The sequence below is a fragment of the Rattus rattus genome, chromosome 2 (assembly GCF_011064425.1).
Source record: "Rattus rattus isolate New Zealand chromosome 2, Rrattus_CSIRO_v1, whole genome shotgun sequence".
NCBI classification, from domain to species: domain Eukaryota; kingdom Metazoa; phylum Chordata; class Mammalia; order Rodentia; family Muridae; genus Rattus; species Rattus rattus.
In genome coordinates this window covers 172,251,724-172,275,459 of record NC_046155.1, presented here as the reverse complement: position 1 = coordinate 172,275,459, position 23,736 = coordinate 172,251,724, and the positions used below count along the sequence as shown (strand labels likewise).

Sequence of the window (23,736 nt, the reverse complement as noted above, 5' to 3'; positions counted from 1 at the left end):
GATGTAGGGAATCAGAAAGGTGAGCACTTGAAGGCCTCTAGGGATGGGCCACCAGGAGTCAAATGGTTCCTAGGCTGGGATGTTATTAACAAAAACAGTCAGTGCTTGGTGTCTGGCAACCCATCTTTCTGTTTCTAATGTGCTCTTTCCTGTCAGATTAAAATAGGACCCCACATAAGTGACTGATTCAATGTTTGTCCGTGGGGTGAATGCTGAGAGCGTTTGATTTTTGTCTGTATCTCCCATCCTTGAGAGAGAAATCCTTATGTAAGTGTGCCTCATGTTGTGCCCAACTCTTAGCTCAGGCTCTTTCCCAGTATGCATCTCTTCAGATCTTCTCAATACCCCATTATGTAGGCAGGCCAATGTCATTACCTCACTCAGCAATAGTGACAGCAGCTGCTATTTATTCAGGGCATATTATGTGCCTGACACTGTACTAAGTGTTATGATAGATGCTATCATTTAATTCTTGTGGCATTCGGAGAGGGGAAATGGTATACCTTCCTCTCTTTTTTAATGAGCAGGGGAGGGAGATATTGCAGATCACAGCAGAGGTGGCAGTGCTGACCTGTGTCTTTTCCATCTCTGACACTGAGCACAGGTGAGAAAAGTCTCTAGGGAGGCTCTTAGAGGCCTCACCAGGTCACTGCAGCCTTCACAGCAGAGTTGGGGCTGAATCTTGGCCTCTGGAGCTTGACGTGAGTACAACTGACAGCATCCACTGTAACGTCCTTGCTGTGTAGCCCCCAGACCCCACTCACTTTACAGGTGTGTGCTACCTCCTAGTGAGAGATATGTGTCTCAACACTCACTCAGTAACCTTCTGCGGAACTTGTGTGTGTGTGAGGGGGGCACACACAAGTGAAAGAGAGCCAGCTCCAGCTGGAGCTAGTGAGGGGCCCTGACTCAGAAACAAAGTGGGGGTCCTGAGGAATGGTGTTTCCACACATGTATGTATACAGATAACACAAGGTATGGCTTTGCTGGCAGTGTTTATCCTGTGAGAGAGTAACGACGTGGAATAGTGAAGTGGATGTGTTTATAAAATGATGATCGCTCTGCCTTTTGTACTTTTTACATTTTTATTTTTATTTTATTTATTTTATTGTTTTGTTTCAAGACAAGATCTCACAATGTAGTCCTGGCACTCACTGTGTAGAACAAGCTGGCCTTAAACTCACAGAAACCCACCTGCCTCTGCCTCTGAGTGCTGGGATTAAAGGTGTGTGCTGTTGTGGAAATGAGATGACAATGCAGGAGTTGATTCTCTCCTTGTACCGTGTTGGTCTTGAACTGGAGCTCAGGCAGCCGCTTGGCAGCTGGCACTTATTCTCCCAATCATCTCCTTGGCCCTCACCTCCTTTGCTGGCTTGCTTATTTGGAGGCAGTGTCCTGCTGTGTAGCCATGGCTGTATTGGAACTCCATATGTAGATCGGTAGATTAGACTAGCTTTAAATTCCCCTCAGCTCATCCATCCCCTACTCTCACTACCTTTGACTCCTGAGTGCTGGAATTAATGGTACTCACTCCTCATCTGCACCATCCCCCCTTTTTTTTGAGTCAGATCTTTACTCTATATCCTAGGGTGGCCTTGAACTCACAATCCTTGTGCTTCAGCCTCTGGAGGCTAGAATGACAGCCCTACACCGTTACAGGAGTGACCTTCCTTTGTGGTAGGTGTGCACAAGCACACCTCAGAAGCAGCATCCCTTCTCACCTACCTCTCTTCACCCAGCACTCACACCTTCTGAAGGGTGACTTCCATGAGACCCATCGTGACTGGGCAGTGTCAGTACTGAGGAGTGGGCCCACTGTGCATCAGTGCCCAGGACACCAGTAGGAAGATGGCTGGTCAGAGCAAAGAGGAAGTGGAAGTGCGCGCTGATAATAAGTGGAAATGTGTTGGGATGGGTCACTTCTGAGGAATAGAAGATGTGGCTTCTGCCTCAAAAGCTTCTAGACCAGCAGAATAGCCACTTTACTCAGGAGACTGCAGACAACTGCCTGCACTCGGGCGTAAGTCGATTGTGTGCTTCTGAGAAGGGAGCCCTTGGGGAGAGGTCTGAACCTGATGTTCTTAGATGGAGAGACTAGATGAGACACCAAGGAAAAAGGCCTGTGCAGTTGTTTTCTTCCCCTCTGCCTCCTGTGGAAGCTGTCCCTTCCAGGGAGGAGCTGGGTGAGCTATAGGCTCCAGGCCACACACTGAATGGGAGCTTGAGAACTGGAAGGTCTGCGGCAGGAGTGGCTCTGTGTTCAGGACTTTGCCTTAGAGAGGAGCAGCCTGGGAGAGATGGCAGCCCCAAGTCAGAGCCCAGAGTGTTGGGATCCTGTGGATGGAGGGCATGGCACTTCCAGCTCCCAGCTCACCTGCAGCCATCATAGAGGAGACTGACAGGCAGTGCCAGCACTTCCATGTTTTGGTGGGATCCACTGATCCAAGACACTTCAGCCACGTCTTCCCAGTTCTCCTTCCTCTTCTCTACCAGAGGAACTGTGAAGAGGACAGCACCATAGAGGGTGTTGGTGAGGACCCCCCAACTCAGCCATTCTCAGTTCTTCTGGGCTTTAAAAAAGTTTTCATTGCATTTTTTTTATTCACATGTTATTGGGTATTAATGCCACCATACCCAATTTTATGTGGTACTGGAGATCAAATTTAGGACTTCATGCATGCTAAGCCAACATGCTAACATGCTTAGCCCAGTCCCAGGGTTTCTGTAGCTACCCCTTCTATTGGATGCCTCTTCTTTGAGCTTTGCTAAATTCACACTTGGTTCTCCACATTGTAATTGTAATGACTTTGGCAACTTGTGCACCTGGTTGTTTTCTTCTATGAATTCCCTGTGTTCCTCCAGTAGACATCTTGTTCATCTCGGTTGCCATGGTCCTCTCAACCTACTTTCTTCACTAATCCTAGTTCACATTCTGATGCAGCCTTGATGCAATTTTGAGTATCTTCAGTCTGCCCTGCCCTGTTGTCTCTGTCTTCAACCTACAGCTCTCTCCCTCCCTCAGCTAGCTAGCTTCTGGTCAGCCTCAGTTCTTTGTTAGCCCTGAGTTAAAATGCAGATGAGAGAGAGCAAGCCTGGGGCACAGGGACAGGGAGGATAGGTCAGGACCCTGCTAGCACAAAGAGCAGCATTGCTGGATATCTGAATACTGCCTGGAGTTGGCCAGGTTAGCCTGTGAGCTTTTGGGGGAGCCCTAGGGCACTTAAGCAGATCTGTGGTGTTCAAGAAGTAGGGCCCTAGGAAGACAGACATTTACAAAGGCCTGGCTTCCCAAGCTTTCTTCCTGATGATGGGTTTTGGGTTCAAGGGTTAGGTCCCCTTGACTAGCTGGGCTTTTGAATTAATGGACAAGGAGAGAAAATGAAGAGAGGCAAAGACAAGGACTGACCCAGCAGCCCTCATGCAGGCTGGAGCTGCATATGAGGGACCCACAATGCTCTATTCTCTTAGCAGATGAAGACCCCATGAACTACTTAGTGTCTGCAGCAAATCAGCGGCAGAGCCAAGCCTGGCTTTTAGGCTGCCTTGCACTGGAACAGTGAAACCATTCTGAGAAAGCCAGCAAGAGCGCCAGGCTCTGGGTTTGGTAGATGGCCTTCAAACATGATTGAGGAGCCACAGGATTCTGCCTTAAGGCAGTTGGTCCAGTGTCTCTAAATGACATGTTGACAGACTGGAGCCTACTGGGGCAGCCCAAGCTAGCAGACAGACAGATGAGCTTGGCAGGAACCGTAAGCCATGTCTGTGGCATATCTCATGTCTTGGGCAGCATAAAGCTTCGAACAGCTTCTTCTGCATTGCAGTGGGAGCTGAGCCCAGCCTCCTACTCTTGTCCCTGAGTGCCAGAAGTTATCTTCCTACGCTTCCCAGCAACAGATGCTCTGAAGGAATAGTGGGACACCACCTCCACCAGCAACCATGGGACAACAGCTGATGGGGGGTAGTCCAGGGCTGTTAATACTTAACATCCCCAACACCATCCCTGACCTAACTCCTCAGAAGGCTACAGCCGAGTCAGGCCCCGCTGTCCCTGTTTGAACTTTGTGGGTTAAAGGTGCCTCCTCAGCTTTTTTTAAAGGTAGAGTCTTAGCCCACACTGGACTTGAACTCATAGCAATCCCACTGTCTCAGCCTCCTGAATGCTGAGATTACAGACTGAGCTCTTTTATGGGTGACATACCTAGAGACCTTGGAGGTGGGTCCAGCATGTCATCCTTTCTCCCTGAACCCTGGCATCGCTGTAGAAAGGGGCTGGAACTGTGCTTGAATAAGGGAGACAGCCCTGAACCTGCTGTCCTCCTTGTCTATCCCAGGCTCAGGTGGCTTTCCTCCAGGGCGAGAGGAAAGGCCAAGAGAATCTAAAGACGGACCTGGTGCGGCGGATCAAGATGCTGGAGTATGCCCTGAAGCAGGAGAGGTGAGCCCTGCCCTGCCACAGAGGGCACTGTTCTGACAGGGCGGCAGGCTGCTAACTACACTTTAGCCAGCAAAGGAAGTTTCTCTGCTGTCCTCTCCTCCTCATCCCTACGAATATGTAAAGAAGCTGTAGAGGGTGTGATTCAGACGCTAGTAGTAGCATTAGGGCTTTGGCAAACCTACTATGTGCTCCAGTTCTAGACAACAGCTACCTTGCTTATTTTTGCCATAGTCTGATGGTGCGGCTGGCTGTGGTTCTGGGAAGGAACTGAGGCTTCAGGAGGAGGGAGGGCGACTTTGAGAATCCTAGAGCTGAGGATTGTGGATCGGGAGCTGATGCAGGAGGCCCTGGGCTTCCTTCCCCTTTCTCTACTCATTTGTTTTTTGTTCTTTTAGGGCCAAATATCATAAACTGAAGTTTGGTACAGACCTGAATCAGGGGGAGAAGAAGGCAGATCTGTCAGAACAAGGTACCCACCCTTGTGTTCTCCCTCAGCCACCCCCAGCAGGCTGCTTGGCATAAAAAAGTTGCAGATGGCCATGGGGGTGGGGGGTGGGGAGGATAGAGTTGTGTCCTCAGGGTCTCTGCCCGCCAGTCCTGTGTCCGACTGTGTCCAGCCATACCTGTCTGCCGTCCTGCTGTCCTCCCAAGGACATGACAGATGCCCCAGCAGCTCCTGCATCCTCCGGTTAGGAGAGGGAATGTAACTATGTATAGCGCGCTGTGGAGAGTGTAGGAAAAAGTCACTGAAGAGGTGGTGTTGGCACTGGGTTGTCATTCAGTCGTTTACCACCCCCTTCAAATTGATATGTGAGGTGCTGGCTTCCTGTCACAGAGCAGGGCACAGCAGAGAGCAGAAGAGATGTGTGCTTGTTCTCCGGGCACTGGCAGCTTAAGCTTCTGGAAGGAGAGAACAGATGTCTTTGGGGGTGAGGGAATGTTTTCAGGTGAAGCACAGTGTCTAGTCAGGTGGACCCAGTGGCAAGGGCACCAGTGTGCGTGGTTGTGCCAGTGATGTTTGGAGCTTGGTCCCGGGGCTCTGTGGAGTTCTTGCCTGCGGGGCTAAGGGAGGTCTTCATTTCATGCCATGCTTCTCCTACTTAAGCTCTTGACTGGGGTAGCCCAGGCGTCCAGCCGGGCCTTATGGATAGATGTCCAGTGGATACCTCATGAGCAATGCACAGAGTGGGTTTCCCAGCCAAACTCACCTCAGCTGGAGAGGTGGAATCTTTAGCTGCTACCCCCGGTTCTCAGCATGGGAAACACAGCTGCTTCAGGAAGGGCTCAGCTGAGCCGACTTCAGCCTGCTCATTTTCTAGAGCCAAACTACCCACTCCTTGCATAAGAAAGCAGCAGCCAGCCATGCATGTGGAGGCACAGCTCTGCTATTCTTAGCGGTGGTTGGCAGGGGCCAGTCAAGAGCCTAACAGTGAGGAGAGCTTCCAGAAGGAGTCACTTGGAGGGGGAGTGTGGGTGGAGAGCACTCAGAAAGTGAGGACAGGCCTATGATGGTGGCAGATTCAGTCAGACTTGATGTGAGAAGATGGAGGATGACAGGAGAGTGTCTGTGCCCTGACTGAGACAGCCTCCTCTTCTCTCTCTCTAGTCTCCAATGGCCCTGTAGAGTCGGTCACACTGGAGAACAGCCCATTGGTGTGGAAGGAGGGGCGACAGCTTCTGCGGCAGTGAGTGATGGGAGGGGAGGGACAGGATGGGGCATGAGACTTCACAGCATACTTGGCTCAGGAGATAGGCCCAAGGAATCCACAGTCCTTCCTGTCCCCACTGGGACATGAGCTATCAGGATTCCACCCAGACAGCCTAAATGACCTATCACCTTCCTGTCCCCACTGGGACATGAGCTATCAGGATTCCACCCAGACAGAGCCTAAATGGCCTCCCCGCCCCCCGTGGGAACAGAGGGATTGCTTGCAGCAGGGGCACCCCCTAACACACACATACCCCAAACTCGACCCTATATGCCTCTCTGATAAAAGAGTAACATTGGGGGAGAGTACTTTTAACAGAGTGAAATTAAATCATAGCAGTAGTAGTACCTGGGTGCTGTGGTTCAACACAGAGAAGGTAAGCTCTACTGGCCTCCCGTCTGAGAGGTAAGCTGTCTGCCTCCCGCCTGGAGAAAGGCCTCAGACACAGAGTCAGTGGGCCGCCAGCCTCTAACCAAATCTGGATTTTATTACTGTGAAGATGTTGGCATTTTAGGATATCTGAGAAGTAAATAACCTTATTCCTGAGGAGTGTGGCCCTGTTCACATTTTCATCTTTGTGTCAGTCTTCACATTTGGAGAGGTCCTGGGTTCCTCAAGTGGTGTGTGCTCCATGCTCTGTAAGAACAAGGACTCTTTTTTTTTTTTTAAACTGTCCCTGTGATTTGTAATGCTTTTACTAAGTATTGTCAAATCCCAGATATAAAATTAGCTAGATTACATTATGGACTTAATGGAGTGGAGTGTGCGGCTTAAGAGCTGAGCCCTTGTCTCTGGGACCAGGCCCTGGAGCCCATCCACAGCACCATGGAGATCACTACTATGTAATAGGCACCCCTCTGGAAAGCCAAAGGTCCCCGGAGCCATCCATCGTGAGGTGTTGTGTTGAGAGCTACAAGATGAGTGACAAACCTCGGGAGGCCAACCTTCACTGTCGTCAGCTTAGTATCTGCGAATCACTGCTAGCTTAAGTGGGCACAAATTACCCCAGAGGGTTGTGAAAGCATGGGCCTGGTGCTATATTCATGTCCCTCTGTCCTCTGGTACCCATGGGGTAGCCATCTGTAACTGATGGCTTGCCCCTGGTTCTCACTGGTGCCGAGACCGTTTGATAAATGCATGGAGGGCCACAGTGAGATCTCAGGCAGGCACCCGGAGCCCACTTTTCAGATTGCCAGGCTTCCCTAGCCCTTTTGTCCCCTGGGGAATAAGAGCCTGGCCCACAACACAGGCATTGCAGAGGTAGGACAAGCGAAGAAGGGCACAGGCATCCAAAGGGTCCTGCAGGAGCAGCAAGGCAGTGTTGTCCCTTAACTATGGAAGCCGCAGATACCCATGATTGACTTTTTGATCTTCTCTTTTTTTCTTTTTCCTTTAGGCCAGTCTCAGCTGGCTTCAGTTTTTTAAGTTGCAGAAGTAATAAATGCTCAGGTGTAGAAGTAAGTAGACCGCAGGCTGCGGATGTAGCACAGCGGTAGAGCGCTTGCCTCGCATGCTCAAGGCCCTGGGGTCCATCCCCGGTGCTGCAGAAAAAACAGTGTACTCTTGTGTCCTGTATCCTCCCCTGCAGAGGTCACTGTTGCTCAGTTTATGTCTGTCTTCTAGGCATCCCGGAAACAAGCACAAGGGTGTGTCTGTGTGTGATGAAAACACACACACACACCATCACACTCTTTCCATTTTTATAAAACCTGGACTCACATGGGAACATGGAGCATCCACCATGTTCTCTGTGCTGCTGATCATAGCCATCTCTCTGTGGCGCTCTGCCTTTGTCACCTTCTGCCTAGCGTCCATCAGTGGACATCTGGCTGTTCCTGCACGTGGGCTCTCCCCTACATGTTGGGGACACCGTGTGCCATACATAGCAGCGTGCATGGGGACCAGGGCTTCTATTGATAAGTATTAGAAGTCAAGCTGCTGCTCAGGGTTGCTTCTCAAAATCTGCCATCTGCTCTTTGGTGGTCCCTCAGAAGGCTGCTGGCTTCTGTGTGGCCCCAGCAGTTAGCAGCAGCTCAATTCATGTGTTACCTACCCTGGCTCTGCTCCCACAGGTACCTGGAAGAGGTGGGCTACACAGATACCATCCTGGACATGCGGTCCAAGCGTGTGCGTTCCCTTCTGGGCCGTTCCCTGGAACTCAATGGGGCTGGTGAGCCTGTCGAGGGGGCCCCCAGGGCGTCACCAGGCCCTGGGGGACTTAGCGGTGGCGAGTCTCTACTGGTAAAACAGATCGAGGAACAGATCAAGAGGTGAGACCCTGATTCATCAGGAACTTTGTTCTTCTTCCCCTGGGGAAGGCTGGGCAGGAAGTCAGGTCTCCCCACTACTCTGTCCGCTCTTCTAGATTGTGTTGTGTGCCTCCCCGTCAGGTTGTCGCATGACCTCCTTTCCTAGCTGCCTTTTCAGACCTTTGTGCGGGTCGGGGAGGATAGGGTTGGGGAGGGGGTGGCTGCAGAGGATAAAACAGTGAGGCCTCCACCCTTGTGGCGCATTCTGTTCATTGTCCCATTAGTAGATGGCAGCCCTCAGAAGCAGATATGTCCTTAGGTGATGCTAGGTGGTGCTGTGAAGACTGTGGAGAGTAACAAGAGATTGTCACAGGCTGGGGTTAGAGACCAGCCTGGCCAAAAAGAAGGAGGAAGAGGCGGGCATAAAGCCCTGATTTCCCTCTCCAACACACTCTAAACCAGACATGGAAAACAGCTCATGCCTGTAATCTCAGTACTCACAAAAGGTAGATCCAGGAAGACCAGAAATTCAAGGTCACTCTTGGCTTCAGAGCACATTCGAAGCCAGCCTGGGCTACATGAGACCCTGTCTTTTTAAAAAAAAAAAAAAAAAAAGTAACAAAAGTAGTGCCCCTCTTGGTGGCTGGGAGGGAGGGCCACTTTGTGGGGGTGGCATTTGACCAGAGAGTAGGAGAAAAGAGTGTTCTCTAGGCACGGGAAGTACTGGAGACAGAGGGCTCAGTGCGTGTGGTAAGCAGGAGACCCGTGTGGCATGGCTGCTGCAGTAAACACATGAGTCTTGTGGTCTGTGGTGAGGCCAGATCTCAGGAGGCAGATCACAGAGTGCCTCCTAGGCCATGATAAACAGTGGATGCTTACCCACAGGGCTGTGGGGAGCCCGTGATTTCCAGCCGAGTCACATCATTTGACATCTTAGTTTGCTTCGAGGAGTGATTGAGGAAGCAGGGAGGGAGGCCAGGTGGGGCTTACTGTGCGATCCAGGCCAGGGCTGTGGACCTTAGCAATGGACAGGTAAGAAATGTGCTCTTGTAAAGGACTTATGGGGAGGGAGAAAGAAAGAAGTGAGAGGAATGGACGGGCACCTCCTAAGGCCAGGAGCCCGAGGGGAACAGCAGGAGCTGTTGTGCAGCTGTGTGAAGGTAAGGTGCTGTGTGTCCCACAAGAGCCCTCAAGATCTCTAGTTTACCAGCACACTGATGTGTTCAGGAAGGGATCCAACTGCGCATCCCGAGGGCTCCTAAAGCAAGAGAGCTAAAGGAGGAAGCAGCCAGTGAGGAGGCAGAGGTGGGTGTGGAAGGAGGAAGTCCTCAAAAGGAAGTGTTTCAAAATGGCCATAGAGGATGCTGTACATTGATTCCCATGGGAAGCAGTAACTGTCTTGGCAGTTCACAGCTCTTCTGTGACGGTGGACATCAGGAGAGAGGGCGGGAGTCTGTCTGTGCTGCCTGCACCTGGCATTGGGCCTGGCTCTCCTGGGAGAGCCAGGAGGCTGAGGAGGAACACTGCCTGTATGGGGGGGGCAAGGCTCTCCATGTCCTTGTTAATGGACGGGTGAAGAGTTGGAGGTGACTGAGTGTAGCAGAATGGCTGCTGCCTCTGGCTGATTGGGGCAGGGGACTGCTATCTTCTTAGCCAGCTCATATCTGATTTGTTCCAGGGATGGTGGTACACGGCAGAGGCTTGATAGGAGGCTGTGCATGCAAAGCCAAGGCTCCTTGGGGCTTAGGAGCTCAGCTGTGTCTGGAGTCTGTCCCCTGGGTTCTGTCACCTGGCAGGCAAGACTGAGACTCTCTTGTCTGCTTCCCTGCTGGCAGGAACGCAGCCGGCAAAGATGGCAAGGAGCGCCTGGGCGGCTCGGTGCTGGAGCAGATACCCTTCCTGCAGAACTGCGAGGATGAAGACAGCGATGAGGATGATGAACTGGACAGTGTGCAACATAAGAAGCAACGTGTGAGGGTGAGCCTTCCACTGTTGACCTCTGCCCTGGTCCTCCCTGGCCCCAGATTGGGCCCATCCCACCCTCCTGTCTATGCTCCTGCAGGCCAGCTCAGTGCACTGATGCACTCAGGCTGCTTCATTCAGCTGTGTGCAGCACAGGCCCTCAGTATAGGTTTGTAAATGAAATAAATGTGCCTGGACCCAGGCCTGGGTGATCCCTGGGGAGTCAGTATGCTCTGGGGTCATCCTGGTCTGCTCTGGTCTGCTGCTGTGGTCAGGACCTTTGCCTGTGGGCACTGACCTTGGAATAGCATCATGATCTTGTCAGCCTGTCCTCACATCTGCCTCCCAGCACCCAGTGTGCTTGTGCCTTTTTGCTCTGTACTTTTCTTCTTCAGAATTTTGTCCTTGGTCATGGGTGTGGCCTTAGTTGCCCATTGAGCATCTGCTGAGCCCTTCATAGCCCAGCTCTGAGCAGGTATGGGACCAGAAGACCACAGTGGATCAGTAGTGGATAGGGATGGTCACCTGTAGGATGTGCTGAGGTGGAAGCAGAGACGCCTACTTTCCCACTCCATCCAGGCACCCTTCTCTGCCTTGCCCTGGGTCTCCTAGGGCCACCAGGGATCTGTTTTGTCAGCCTCTAGAGCCTCTGGGTTCCCTCTCCAGGCCCTGACTACCCCTTAGGGTATGTATTGAGGAGGCTTGGCTTCCACTCTGTCTCCAGGTTCCTAGCCTGGCTTAGCACAGGGCCCTGTCCTGATGGGATTCTGATGGGAGCAAAGCACACAGACCTGGGACCCTGAAGGAGGCAAAAGGATAAAAGGCATCTTTGAGTGTGTGGACTCTGACTTGGCCTCCTGGGTCAGATGCTGGAATCCTCTGCGCCCTACTCAGGACTGTCTTTTCTCGTGGGGGGGGATGGGGGGATATGAATGTGTGTTGTGGTGTGTTTTGTGTGCGTGTGTTCCTGTCTGTGCAGGTGCTCCTTATCTGGAGGCCAGAGGTCTGCTTCTTCAAGACTTATCTGTCCTGTGGTTTCTTGTTTTGTTTGTTTTCATTTTGTGTGTTTTATGTATGTATGTATACATGGATAGATGGATATATTAGTCTGGGTTTTCTAGAGGAAGAGAACTAGTGGAATAAATCTATAGGTAGGCAGGCAGGCAGACAGACAGACAGACTGACTGACTGGCTGAGTACAGGCTGTGTTCTAGATTGTCCAACAATGACTGTCTCTCAATGAAGGGTTCGAATCTAGTAGTTTTTCAGTTTACAAGGCTTGATGTCTCAGTCTGTGGTCATTAGTAGATGTTGAAGTCAGAATATATCTCAGCTGCTCTGCAGTGCATACCAAATTCCTGAGAAGTAGACTCTAATGCCGCTGAGGGAATAAGCTTGTTGATGATTGCAAGCATGCCAAGAGCAAACTTCCTTCTTCCATGTTCTTTTTTATAAATTGTCAGCAGCTGTGGCCCAGATTTAAAGGTGGATCTTCCCATTTCAAAAGATTTAATCAGAGCTGGAGAGATGGCTCAGTGGTTAAGAGCACTGACTGCTCTTCAAGAGGTCCTGAGTTCAATTCCCAGCAACCACATGGTGGCTCACAACTATCTGTAATGGGATCTGATGCCCTCTTCTGGTGTGTCTGAAGACAGCTACAGAGTACTTGTATATAATAAATTTATATATTTAAAAAAAAAAAAAAGATTTAATCAAGGGCAGTTCCTCACGGGTGTGCACAGCTGCTTTCGTTTTAGTTAATCTCAGATGTGGCCAAGTTGACCAATGATAGCTATCAGAGTATTTATTGTGTTTTGGACAAAGGGTTTCTCTAGATTATCCTAGATTATCCTCGAGCTTAATATATAGACCAAGACAGCCTGAAGCTTAGAGATAGCCTCTTCCTCTGCCTCCTGAGTGCTGTGATTAAAGGCTTAAACCACAATACCCAGTTAACCTTGTCTTCCTGAGGTAGACAAGTCTCTCACCGTACCTGGGCTTGTTGATGAGTCTCCAATCTGGCTGACTAGCAAGCCTCAGAAATCTTGTTTTCCTCTCCTCAGCACTGAATTGCAAGTATGTGCTGCCCTAACTATCTTTCTATAAGGATGCCGGGGATTGAACTTGGGGCCTGATGCTTGCTTGGCAATCTCTGTCACTTGAGCCTGTCTCCCCAGCCTCTCAGGACACATTTTTAAGTCCGAATTCTGTTTTCTCTGGGAAGTGAAAACATCCTCTTAGCTTACATCCTCTTAGCTCCTCGCAGCAGATACTAGTCTTCACTTTAGTTTGATTTTGTTTTCTGTGGTTCTGGCGATCAAGCCCAGGACTCAGCACTTGCCAGGGCAAGCACTCTGTCACCCAACTTCAGCCCATTTATTTGCTTTTGAGGCAGGGTACCATACTGTAGTTAAGGCTAGCCCAGAACTCTTAGCCACGCTTCTGTCTCAGCTTCCTGAGTACTAGTTGAGGCATGAGCCATCACACCCATCCTGTCCCTGGCTGTTGTATATTGCTGAGGCGTGTCCTGTTCCCTGTACTTGTCCCCTGCCCCATGGGCTCACTTGTGTGGACACCTAGATCTAGACCCTGCTCTACCCGGGGAGTCAGTTGTGCCCTGGGATGCCACTGTCTGTTGGTGCTGGCCAAGGGTTGGGCCCAGTTTGAATTTGTGGACCTAAGGCAATCGGCTTTATTCTGCTTAGCTTGTTCCCACACATATAGGCTGGGAAGAAGAGCTGTAATTTGAGTCACTGTTCACAGGGCTGTGGGGCAGAATGAAGCCATGTCTGAAAGCTCCTCCATGAGTCACTGATTCATGCTCATCATGCTCAAACACACTGCTTGGTGACAAGTGTGTTGTGGCTGTTAGTTTTATGCCCAGAGTGGAGGAGATACAGGCTTCTGTGTGTGTCTTATCTACTCCTAGGGTTGTACCATATGCCTTCCTGAGAGCCATGTGCTGGGGAGGGCCTCAGCAGAGCTGTGAGGAGAAATGTATGAGTACCCAGTGCTGGAGGTAGAGGAGGGCTCAGTACATAGTGTCTAGATCGGCTTTCGGAAATGAGCTAATGGCTTCCCTTTTCCTGGAAACCAGGTGGGTTTGATTTCTGGACTCCAACTCCTATCCTCACTTCTTTTCCGTACCAGCTCCCATCCAAGGCCCTAGTTCCTGAAATGGAGGACGAGGATGAAGAAGATGACTCAGAAGATGCCATCAATGAGTTTGATTTCCTGGGCTCAGGAGAGGACGGAGAGGGGTCTCCAGACCCTCGGCGCTGTGCTTCAGAGGGGAACCCCCATGAGCTGGGTAAGCTGAGGACTAAGGAGAGGCCTGGCTAGGGCAGGCTCTGACTCTGCATGCTTCACCTGCTTCCTGTCCAGGGCTCTGCCTGGACGGATACGTTTCCTGAGGTGGGTCAAGGATAGCTCAAGCCCCAAGTCAGAGGCAGGCCCTTATTCTTCCCTGGAAAGTCCCTGCAAGCTATATTCAAGCAGCTCGGCCAGAAGTCAAGCTCCGGTCCTTACAGCAGCTGACCAGTGCCTGTCTAGCCCAAGTACAGGGCAGGATGAAAACGAGGGTGAAGAAGGGGGTGGGCTGTGTCTTCCTGTCTTGTGACTCCTGCCCAGAAGGGTCCCTTGGGTCTAGAGCAGGGCCAGAATTTACCTGCCCCCTCTCACTGGGACCCTGCCAGTCTGTCTCCGCAGTCTGTCCCTTCCTGGGATCAGGGCTTTACAGCTTCCCCGGTTACAGGAAAGGCGGTGGCAGTGCGGGCCTTCCCTGAGAGATTGGGTAGAACTGGTGGGCGACTTTTGCTCCATCCCTCTTCCATGCAGAAAGCCGTCGCGTCAAACTCCAGGGAATTCTTGCTGACCTCCGGGATGTGGATGGGCTGCCCCCAAAAGTGACTGTCCCGCCTCCTGGCACACCCCAGCCCCGGCCTCATGAAGGTAATCTCCAGCCTCACATTCCAGTCCCTTGGGGTCCATGACAGAGGGAGGCTGCAGAGCTAAGCCTGGGGCTTCTGTGTCCTCAGAGGTAAGGCCCAGCCTCCAATCTGCAGCCTCCCTGTCCCAAAAGGTTGTCTGTCTGTCTGTCTCCCTCTCTTTTTGTCTGTTCTCCCTTGTCTGTCTGTCTGTCCCTGTCTTCCTTTCCAGCTGTGATTCTTGATCCTGTCTTCCTGCCTCTTTTCCTTGCTCCTCATCCTTTCCGCTCTCTCTGCCTCTTTCTCTTTCCCTGGCCCTGTCTCCCCTGCCCACCCCTCCCCCCTACCAGGTTCCTTTGGCTTCTCCTCAGACGTCTTCATCATGGACACTATCGGGGGCGGGGAGGTGAGCCTGGGGGACTTGGCAGATCTCACCGTCACCAATGACAACGACCTCAGCTGTGATGTAAGTTGTTGGGGTGCCCCATCAGTCCTTGGCTCAGCTCTGACCCTGTGACAGGCCTGGGTTCTGTCCCTTCCATGTGAGGACTGTGACAGGTCATTCCACAGCTCCTATGGGCAGCTTAACACATCGTGCCTTTCTAGAGGGTGCCTGGGAAAGGCCTGCACCGAGTGCAGGTCTTCACGCCCTCCCTCTTCGGGGATGTGGGGAGATGATTGTCGGCCATGCTCCCCCCACTCAGGGCACTCTGTTTTGAGTGGAACAGCTGGGCTGGAATGAGGAACCTCATGACTGGCATTCTGTGCTGTGTATCTTGGATGGGTCATTGGGACTTTCTGGGGTGGGTTCAGATGCATTTTTCCAGGACAGCAGATCAGGTTATTGACTGCAGTGAGGTTGGGGACATGTGGAACATGTAGAAGAGAGGCTAGGCAGGATCTGCCTGGGGTTGTAGTGCAGGGTTCCTCAACCTGCCCCACAGTAGCCCTTCGGGGGGGGGGGGAGGACCCACTTGAGCACAAATCTAGTTCCTAAGAATCATAGTGGAAATTCCGGAGGAGCACAGGGGAAGGGGGTCTGAGGGTGCTGAGGCTTCCCTTGACAGCTCATGGTGTCTCCCAAACCTGGCTTTCCACTCAGCTTCACCTTGCAGGACACATGCTTCCAGAGCATCTCTCCTGGGGTCTGAGGGCTCTGTTCCCCAGACTCCCCCGTCCTGGAACTTGTTTCCCAAGCCATAGTCGTCAAGGGTTGCTCCCTGGGGCTGTGTAGCTTTGGGACCTATCTCTGCAGTCATTCTGACTTCCCCCAATCCCAGCCCCTCAGAGAGGCCAGGAGCATTGCACTGCTCTTCAGCCTCAGGTGACTCCCATCACCCGGGGGCTTTGCTTACGATGAAAGAAATTGGTAGTTTCTAAATGGGACCCACTGTTCTGCCTGCCTTGACCTTTCTGGCTTCCTCTTGTGTGGTATGCTTCTGAATTTTGTGTATCCCAACCTTGCTGTCTCCTGCCTCAAGTCCTTTGCATACTGGCCTTGTTTCTAAACTTCCCCTTCCCCTTCCCTGGTTCTGGTTAAGTCCTACATATTTGTCACTACCTCATGAGAGCCTCTTTGTCCCTGCAGAGGAGGCTTGGGTGCCTTGGTGCCCCTTCCTCATACTCAAGAGTTTCCGGTTCTGCGTGTTTAGGAAGGACCCGCCTCTCTTTCCTAGGGGCCTCTGAACTGTGAGGCCCCAAAGAGTGAGGTTCCCTTGGCCTTTCCAGAGCCTTCCTTGCTGCTAAAACCTGAGTATGTGTGAAGGGCTCTTCTTAGGCACACAGAAAGAAATGCCAGGTTGGGGCCAGTCAGTTCCAGTCTAGACGGGTTGGTTGTCAGTGTCCACATGAGTGCTGGGACATCCAAGAGGACACTGAGGCAGCTCCCCATCCCCAGCTGTCTGACAGCAAAGACGCTTTCAAGAAGACGTGGAACCCCAAGTTTACTCTCCGCTCACACTACGATGGCATCCGCTCCCTGGCCTTCCACCACAGCCAGTCAGCACTGCTCACTGCCTCTGAGGATGGCACACTCAAACTGTGGAACCTGCAGAAGGCAGTTACAGCCAAGAAGTAAGGGTGCCACCCTGGAGGGTGCGGGGCCTTGGGACCTGAGGTCCTAGTGACGGGATTCCTCTTTTCCCACAGAAATGCTGCACTGGATGTGGAGCCAATCCATGCTTTCCGTGCTCACAGGTAGGGAGATGCCTGAGCCTGCTCTAAGCCCTGCAACCCGGCAGCATAGAGTGGGCTGCTGCCTGCTGCCCTGGAGACCTGGAGACCTGGAGCAGTGGAGACTCCATCCTGGGCCCCCATACAGTGGAGCCTTGGGCACATCCCTCACTCAGGGAACATGTGTTTTCACTGAGGCCCCTAGAGCAAAGATGCCAAATTTCCCATGGAATCCTTAAGATACACCTAGGAAAGGAGACTGACTGATGGGAGGGCTCCATGGGTAAAGGCACTAAGCTTGACAACTTAAGTTTGATCCCCAGAACTCGTGTGGTAGGAGGAGAGAACCAACTCCAGAAGTTGTCCTCTGCCCTCCACATGCTCACTGTGATGTATGGCAATATGTAAATTTATATGATGTTTAAAAATAACTAGGAGAGCCAGACATGGTGGCACACACCTTGAGTCCCAATATTTGGGAGGCAGAGGCAGGCAGTTCTCTGTCAGTTTAAGGCTAGCCTGGTCTATAGAGCAAGTTCCAGGACAGCCGAGGCTACATAGAGAAACCCTGTCTTGAAAAACAAAACCAAAAACTAGGAGAAATAAATCCTCAAGCTCCTATGAGCAAGGAAGGCCTGAGCCTTAGCTGTCTTGCATCACCTACCCCTTGCACCCTCCAGGGGCCCTGTGCTGGCCGTCACCATGGGCAGCAACAGCGAGTACTGTTACAGTGGTGGGGCTGATGCCAGAATCTACAGCTGGAAGATTCCTGACCTCAACATGGACCCATATGATGGCTATGGTGAGGACAGACCCTGCCCATTCCCTCCTCCTCTCCCAGCTCTGGGAAGTAGCGCTGTAGAGCTCTTAGTCTGGTTTAGTATTAGTAGGTGGGGCAGAGGGAGATGAGGCAAGAGCCGTGTTGGTGAGGGGAGAGTTGGGCTACATTTGAGGGTCAGTGTGAGCTGGCTTTTGGGGAAGCAGAGGCTAGCCTGGATCAGGGTTGGAATGGGCTTGGTTAGCTTGGTGGACTGTGTTGAGGACCAGCTCAGGTCTTATTGTGGGTCAGGGGTTTGTTAGAAACAGAGGTGATGAGCTGAGGGGCATTGGCAGGACCGTAAATGGCAGGGGGTTCAGGCTTTGCCCCTTAGCCCTTTAAGAGTTAAGTGGAGGAGCTGAAGCTGGGGCTCAGTAAGTAGAGTATAGCCCTGGGTCCCGTCCCAATACTACATGAGCTGGGTGGATCAGAACCCTAAAGTCATGGTTGGTTACATGGGGAGTCTGAGCCTCCACTGCATGGAATTGTATCTCAAAGACAAACAAAACAAAACAAAAAACCAAGACATGGTTTAATCTTTAATCCCAGCACTCAGGAGGCAGAAGCAAGCCAAGCTCTGCCTTCAAGGATAGCCTGGTCTACATAGCAAGTTCTAGGCCAACTGGAGAGCTACATCGTGTCTCCAAATATAATTTTTAAAAAAATTGCTGGTTCATCTTGTAATGGAGCAGTAATGGCAGGAGGGATAACCACAGTCACAAGTTCAAGACCAGCTTGATTATGTGGTGGGTTTCAGGCCTTCCATGCTACAGATCAATCAAGCTACTGTCTGGACATAGTGAGTCCTTATTGGGGTTGAGGGGGGAGTTTTTTCTACCCGGAAAAAAAGTTAAAGAGGAAATGGTAGTCTTAGTGCTCAGGAGTCTGAGGCAGAAGGAATTTACGGTCCTGGTCAACCTGGTTTACATAGAAAGGCCTTGTCTCAAAATAGCACACTACATAGAATCAGCAAGATGGCTTAGCAGGTAAAGGCACCTGCCACCACTGCTGATGGTCAGAGTTCAGTCCCCAGAACCCGCATGGTAGGAGAGAACCAATTCCCACAAGTTGTCTTCTTGCCACAAGTTGGCTTCTTACAATACATGTGTGTGTACACACAGAGGCACACAAATAAATAAATATGCATGCATATAAACAAGTAAAAGTGCCTTTAATCCCAGCATTTGGAAGGCAGGGGCAGGAGGATCTCTGAGTTTGAGGCTAGCCTGGTCTACAGAGTGAGTTCAGAGTGGCCAGGACTACACAGAGTGACCTTGTGAGTGTGTGTGTGTGTGTGTGTGTGTGTGTGTGTGTGTGTGTGTGTGTGTGTGTGTGTGTGTGTGTGTGTGTGTGTGTGTGTGTGTGTGTGTGTGTGGGGCAGGTAGATGAGTGGATAAGAGTTAAGTAGGAGGTAACACTGTCTTGGGAAAACCCTCACGGAAGACTTCCATGTTCTTGGGAGTTACTCACCATCCTGAGGACCATGTTTTGTATTAACTCCTGTGTCTTTGTTTATTCTAATTTGAAACAAGGTCTTGCTCTGTCTTTTTTAAGTCCATTTTTAAGAAGTCTTTTACCTAGCAATGGTAGCATACACCTTTAATGGAGGCCAGAGGCTGGCCTACACAGTGCATTCCAGGACAGAGAAACCCTGTCTTGAAAAACCAACCAGCCAAGCAAAGTCTTTTACTAGAAATGGACACCAAGTCCCATCACTCACCAAGCAGCTACTTGCAGTTGATTCCTGCTGAAATGGAAATCAGTTGTCCCTGACCCAGTGTCACTGGGTCTATCAGTGACACTCCAGGGCAGGCCTCATGCCCAGGAGTGGTTGAACAATACAGAATAGACTATGTTGTTGGGGTAAATTTTATGTTTGTTTATTTTTTGCCCTTTTTGTTTAATCTTCTGCTTTAGTCTTAGTCTTTTAGAAAGAAAGAATATAAAGTTGGTTGAGCAGGTAAGGAGGGAGGAGGAGCTGGGGAGAGAAGAGTATGATCACATTTTAAGAAAAATACTGCAAGTGCATTTTTTAAAATGTCTTATAGTAGTCATGCACACCTTTAATTCCAGCACTCAGGAGGCAAAGACAGGCAGAGCTCAGTGAGCCAGCCTGGTCTTTGTGGTGAGGTCTCCGCCAGCTGGGGCTACACAGTGGGATCCTTTCTCAAAGGGAAAAAATAAAAAGAAAGAAAAGAATTGTCTTTTAATAGGCTCCAACTCTGCTTAAGGAAGAAAGTTTTTTATTTTGTTTTGTTTTTTATTTGGTTTGGTTTGGTTTTGTTGAGACAGGGTTTCTCTGTGTAGCCCTGTCTGTCCTGGAACTTACTCTGTAGCCCAAGCTGGCTTCAGACTCCACCTGCCTCTGCCTCCCTGATTGTTGGGATTAAAGGTGTGTGCCACCACCATTACTGTCCATAAACATTTTTAATGTGAAGAAATACCCAGAGTCCTCCCACTTGCTTAACTGCTTAGTGAACTCTTTTTACATGTATTTGTGTGTTACAGATGGTCTGAGCCATTGTCTGGGTGCAGGGAACTAAGCCTGGCGTAAAAGCAAATGTTCTTACCCACCGAGCCATTTCTCTAACCCCACCCCTTTTTAAAGATAGGATTACACTATGTTATCCTAGCCATCCTGGAAATCTTTATGTAGACCAGGTTGGCCTTAAACTCACAGAAATCCTCCTGCCTCTGCCTCCTGAGTGCTGTTTTACTGTTGAACAGAGTTCTGCTTACTGTCAAGGTGACTGACAATCACTACGGAAGTCAGGTGCGGTCCTAAGTGAGCTGTCCTAAGTGAGCTGCCGTACTTCAGGTGCCAGCTGGATTTGACCCACAACCATGTAGTCAACAGCTAGAGACCTCGGAAGGTCCCCCAGCAAAAAAAAAGACATTGCAGGGGCTAAATGGGGAGCTGACTGGGTCAGCAAAGGCAGCCTTTCCCTCGTGCTCCACTGGTGCCCTGAGTTGCTGACCTTGGCCCTGGAGAGACGGTGAACGTGGAACCTTGTTTTCTAAGCTCTTGAGCTGCTTCTGAGCCATAGAATCAGGAGCTTGTGGGCAGTGGACAGCACCCAGGTCCCAGCAGAGATGCAGCGCTTGGGCCGTCCAGTGTAGCTGGTGTCCCTGACAGTCTATTTCTCCCTGGTTTGCCCAGACCCAAGTGTGCTGAGCCGTGTCCTGGAAGGCCATGGGGATGCCGTGTGGGGTCTGGCCTTCAGCCCCACCTCCCAGCGCCTAGCATCCTGCTCTGCCGATGGCACCGTCCGCATCTGGGATCCCAGCAGCAGCGGTTCAAGCTGCCTCTGTACCTTCCCCATGGCTGGAGGTGAGTTTTCATGGTAGTGTCTCACGAGCAAGATACAGAGCCCAGGACTCTGCTGGCTCCTGAGGAGGGCCCCCAGCCACAGGGCAGGACTGGCCCTCTGAGTAGCCTTCTCTCCCCTGTGCTCTCAGAACACGGGATTCCCACCTCAGTGGCCTTCACCAGCACGGAACCTGCCCACGTCGTGGCCTCCTTTCGTTCTGGTGATACCGTTCTTTATGACTTGGAAGCTGGCAGCGCCCTGCTCACATTGGAGTCCCGAGGGAGCAGTGGTGAGGGCCCTTGGCCAGGCAGGCCAGTAACACTGGGGGTTGAATGCCTGTAGGACCCCAGTTCCTTCTGTGGTTCTGGGGACCTAGCCATCAGTGAGATGAGAATGTTTCCCACCTGCCACAAGCAGGAAGGAAACAAGGTTCAGTGGTAGCCAGCCAGCTTGACACCAAGGGCTGGGTAGCATGTCCCCAATTGCAGAAGTGGCCTGCCCCTTGTGCCTCTATCCAGTCCTGCTTTCCCCGTCAGTCCTCTCCCCTTCTTCCCACTGACCCTCCAGGCCCAACACAGATCAACCAGGTGGTGAGTCACCCAAACCAGCCTCTCACCATTACTGCGCACGACGATAGGGGCATCCGTTTCCTGGACAATCGGACAGGTGAGGCCCAGCCTTAGTTTCCCTTCCGTATGTTTTTTTGGGGTTTGGGGGCATGGGACAAGGGCAGAGCACATTCAGACAACTGAATCCTGGTGACTCCTTGTTCCCAGCCCCTCAGCTTCCCAGATAGGGTAAATAGTTGTGGGTTCTCCAGCCACTCCCTATCCTCCCCCAGGTAAATCCATGCATTCCATGGTGGCCCACCTGGACGCAGTCACCTGCCTAGCTGTGGACCCAAATGGTGTGTTCTTGATGTCAGGAAGTAAGTTGGGCGCCTCTTGCTGCTCCTTCCTCTGGAGGGTTGGAGGCAAAGAGGAGGGGCTACAGCCATGGCGGGCAGCTCCACTCTGAGGGTGCTAGAAGTTCCTGCCTGAGCCCCACTGGCTCTCATTGACTCCTCTCCTCGGGAGCCCTGCCTGGGGTGGAGCAGGGTGGTTCTTGTGTTGCAGGCTTGTGGTGATGGGATCAGAGTTTGAGTACTTGATCTGTGTCTGCTTTCAGATACGGGCTCAGCACCATCTACTCTAGAATAGGTGGATAGGTCCCTCCCCAGCAGTGTCGGCTGCAACGGGTGTGTGCACATGCGCCTGTAGATGTGCGGGCAGTGGTAGTGGAGGCTGGGGGAGGCTCGGAGTGAATCACAGCCTGCTCTGCCTGACGGTGCATGTGCTGCTGGCTGAACAGCCACACCCAGGTCTGCCCAATAGCATTAGACCCAGTCCTGACACCATCTGAAGATCTGAGCCTCTGCTTTCTGGGCTGAGTCCCTGGAGTTTGGCTGACTTGAGGAGCAGAGCCTCAGGCTAGTCAGGCCCTCTCATGCCCAGCAAAGGCCCTAGCCTAGGCTGCCCTGCTGTTGTCCACCCTCAGTTCCGTGCAACCTTCATTCCTCGTTGGCTGCCTGCTCCAGGCCCTTTCTGGCCATCCCTCTACCTGGAAGGCTTCCCCTCCTTAAGCCATGTTTAGCCTATTACCTGGAACTAGTGTCTGCGGTTTTCTTTTTTCCTTGTTGTACTGGGGATAGAACTCAGGACCTTGGGCTGGCCAGGCCAGTACACATCAGCCACTGAGCCACACCCTACCGCTTGGAGCTGTTCTCAGGCCGAGAGCTGCCTACTGTGTGCAGCATTCCTTCCAGAGCCCTTACACATACTTGGTGGTTAGCAGAACAGTGGACAGGATGGGGACAGAAAGGCTGTCCTTAGGGCAGAGCCATGGAGGAAGAGAGCTGAGCTGCTTCTGCCCCAAGGACTTTACATGAGGCCAGGTGAAGGGTTCAAACCCCAGGTCTGGGCTGAAACAGCCTCCTCTGCTCCACCCCTGTGCAGGCCATGACTGTTCTCTGCGTTTGTGGAGCCTAGACAATAAGACATGTGTGCAGGAGATCACGGCCCACCGGAAGAAGCACGAGGAGGCCATCCATGCGGTGGCCTGCCATCCCAGCAAGGCTCTCATTGCCAGTGCTGGTGCTGATGCCCTAGCCAAGGTCTTCGTATGATCCCACCTGGCCTCGCCCTGGCTGCACAGTGGCAGGGAGCGGGGCCAGGCAGTGGGGCTGAGGTAAGGACCAGGGCAATTTGTGTTAACCCAGTGTCCTTGCCCCAGAAGACACCCCTCTACCTACCCCTCCCTCATGATCCACTTGCCTGTCAGTTTGAGTTGTGCCAAAGCCCACAGTCCTGTGAGAGTAAATGAGGCTTCCCTGAGAAGAGAGGGAGGGATCGGGGCTGGAGTGGGACACTGTCCTAAGCAGCTACCTTCCCTTTGTCTCTACAGCAGCCCCAGCCTCCCTTTAGAGGCTCTGAGTCTCGGCCTCCTTCATCTTCCTGGAGCCTGGTGGTGCTAATGGCCCTTTCCCCAGGAATCACCCCTCAAGGATGGCCTCTGGGGTTTCTGCTCATGCCCCATTCCCAACTCCTGACATAGCTGTCATCCTGAGGTTGACACAGCCCCGGCTGGGTGTCCTTTGGGATCTCATTTTGTCCAAGATGAAAGAAGGCACCAGACTCCACCCTAGAGTGCCACCCTTCCTCATCCATCGGAGGAAGGGCTGTCTGAGAGGGGTCTCCTAGGGCCCTCCTATGTGGGCCCCAGATTGTCCTTTTGGACCTCAGTCCCTTCTTGCTTTCCAACACTAATCAAGCCTCTGGGGCCAGGCCTTCCTGGGGAGGGCCTGCACTCCTCCAGGGCATTGTCCTAGCCACAGGCCCTCCTTGTGTTGTGGAGGGTGGAGTGGGCGCTGTGCCCCTAGCTCAGTGTATATCTGTATAAAGGAATGGGATTTTAATGGCGCCTACCCCACGTTATCACTGTGTGATAGTCTGTCAGTCTCCTTGCTCCACACTTTGGCCTCTATTTATTTCACTCTTTATTTGGGTCCCACCTTATGCCCTTGGTTCCCCTTTCAGGTTCCTGTTTATAAGCCCCTTCCTTTTTGTCCCAACTTGTATGTGAAAAAAAACTGTCTCAATAAACCCTTTGGAGTAAGA

The 23,736-nt window shown here is 51.8% G+C and overlaps 1 protein-coding gene across 2 annotated transcripts in view; it reads left to right on the top strand.

The window, feature by feature from the left end:
* The window catches only part of Strn4 (striatin 4), a 25,110-nt gene extending 1,374 nt beyond the window's left edge, over nt 1–23,736 (top strand). The window contains exons 2-18 of one of the 2 annotated variants that reach the window (XM_032894345.1): nt 4,332–4,435; nt 4,831–4,904; nt 6,042–6,120; nt 8,217–8,414; nt 10,229–10,370; nt 13,506–13,665; nt 14,193–14,306; nt 14,653–14,747; nt 16,179–16,354; nt 16,430–16,477; nt 17,134–17,255; nt 20,431–20,601; nt 20,730–20,870; nt 21,149–21,247; nt 21,423–21,509; nt 22,576–22,807; nt 23,024–23,736. In XM_032894345.1, coding sequence (XP_032750236.1) covers nt 4,332–4,435; nt 4,831–4,904; nt 6,042–6,120; nt 8,217–8,414; nt 10,229–10,370; nt 13,506–13,665; nt 14,193–14,306; nt 14,653–14,747; nt 16,179–16,354; nt 16,430–16,477; nt 17,134–17,255; nt 20,431–20,601; nt 20,730–20,870; nt 21,149–21,247; nt 21,423–21,509; nt 22,576–22,745 — 1,980 coding nt within the window. In that variant the 3' untranslated portion in view covers nt 22,746–22,807; nt 23,024–23,736. Of the gene's footprint in view, nt 1–4,331; nt 4,436–4,830; nt 4,905–6,041; nt 6,121–8,216; nt 8,415–10,228; nt 10,371–13,505; nt 13,666–14,192; nt 14,307–14,631; nt 14,748–16,178; nt 16,355–16,429; nt 16,478–17,133; nt 17,256–20,430; nt 20,602–20,729; nt 20,871–21,148; nt 21,248–21,422; nt 21,510–22,575; nt 22,808–23,023 lie in introns of both variants that reach the window. The other variant, XM_032894344.1, reaches the window with a different exon arrangement.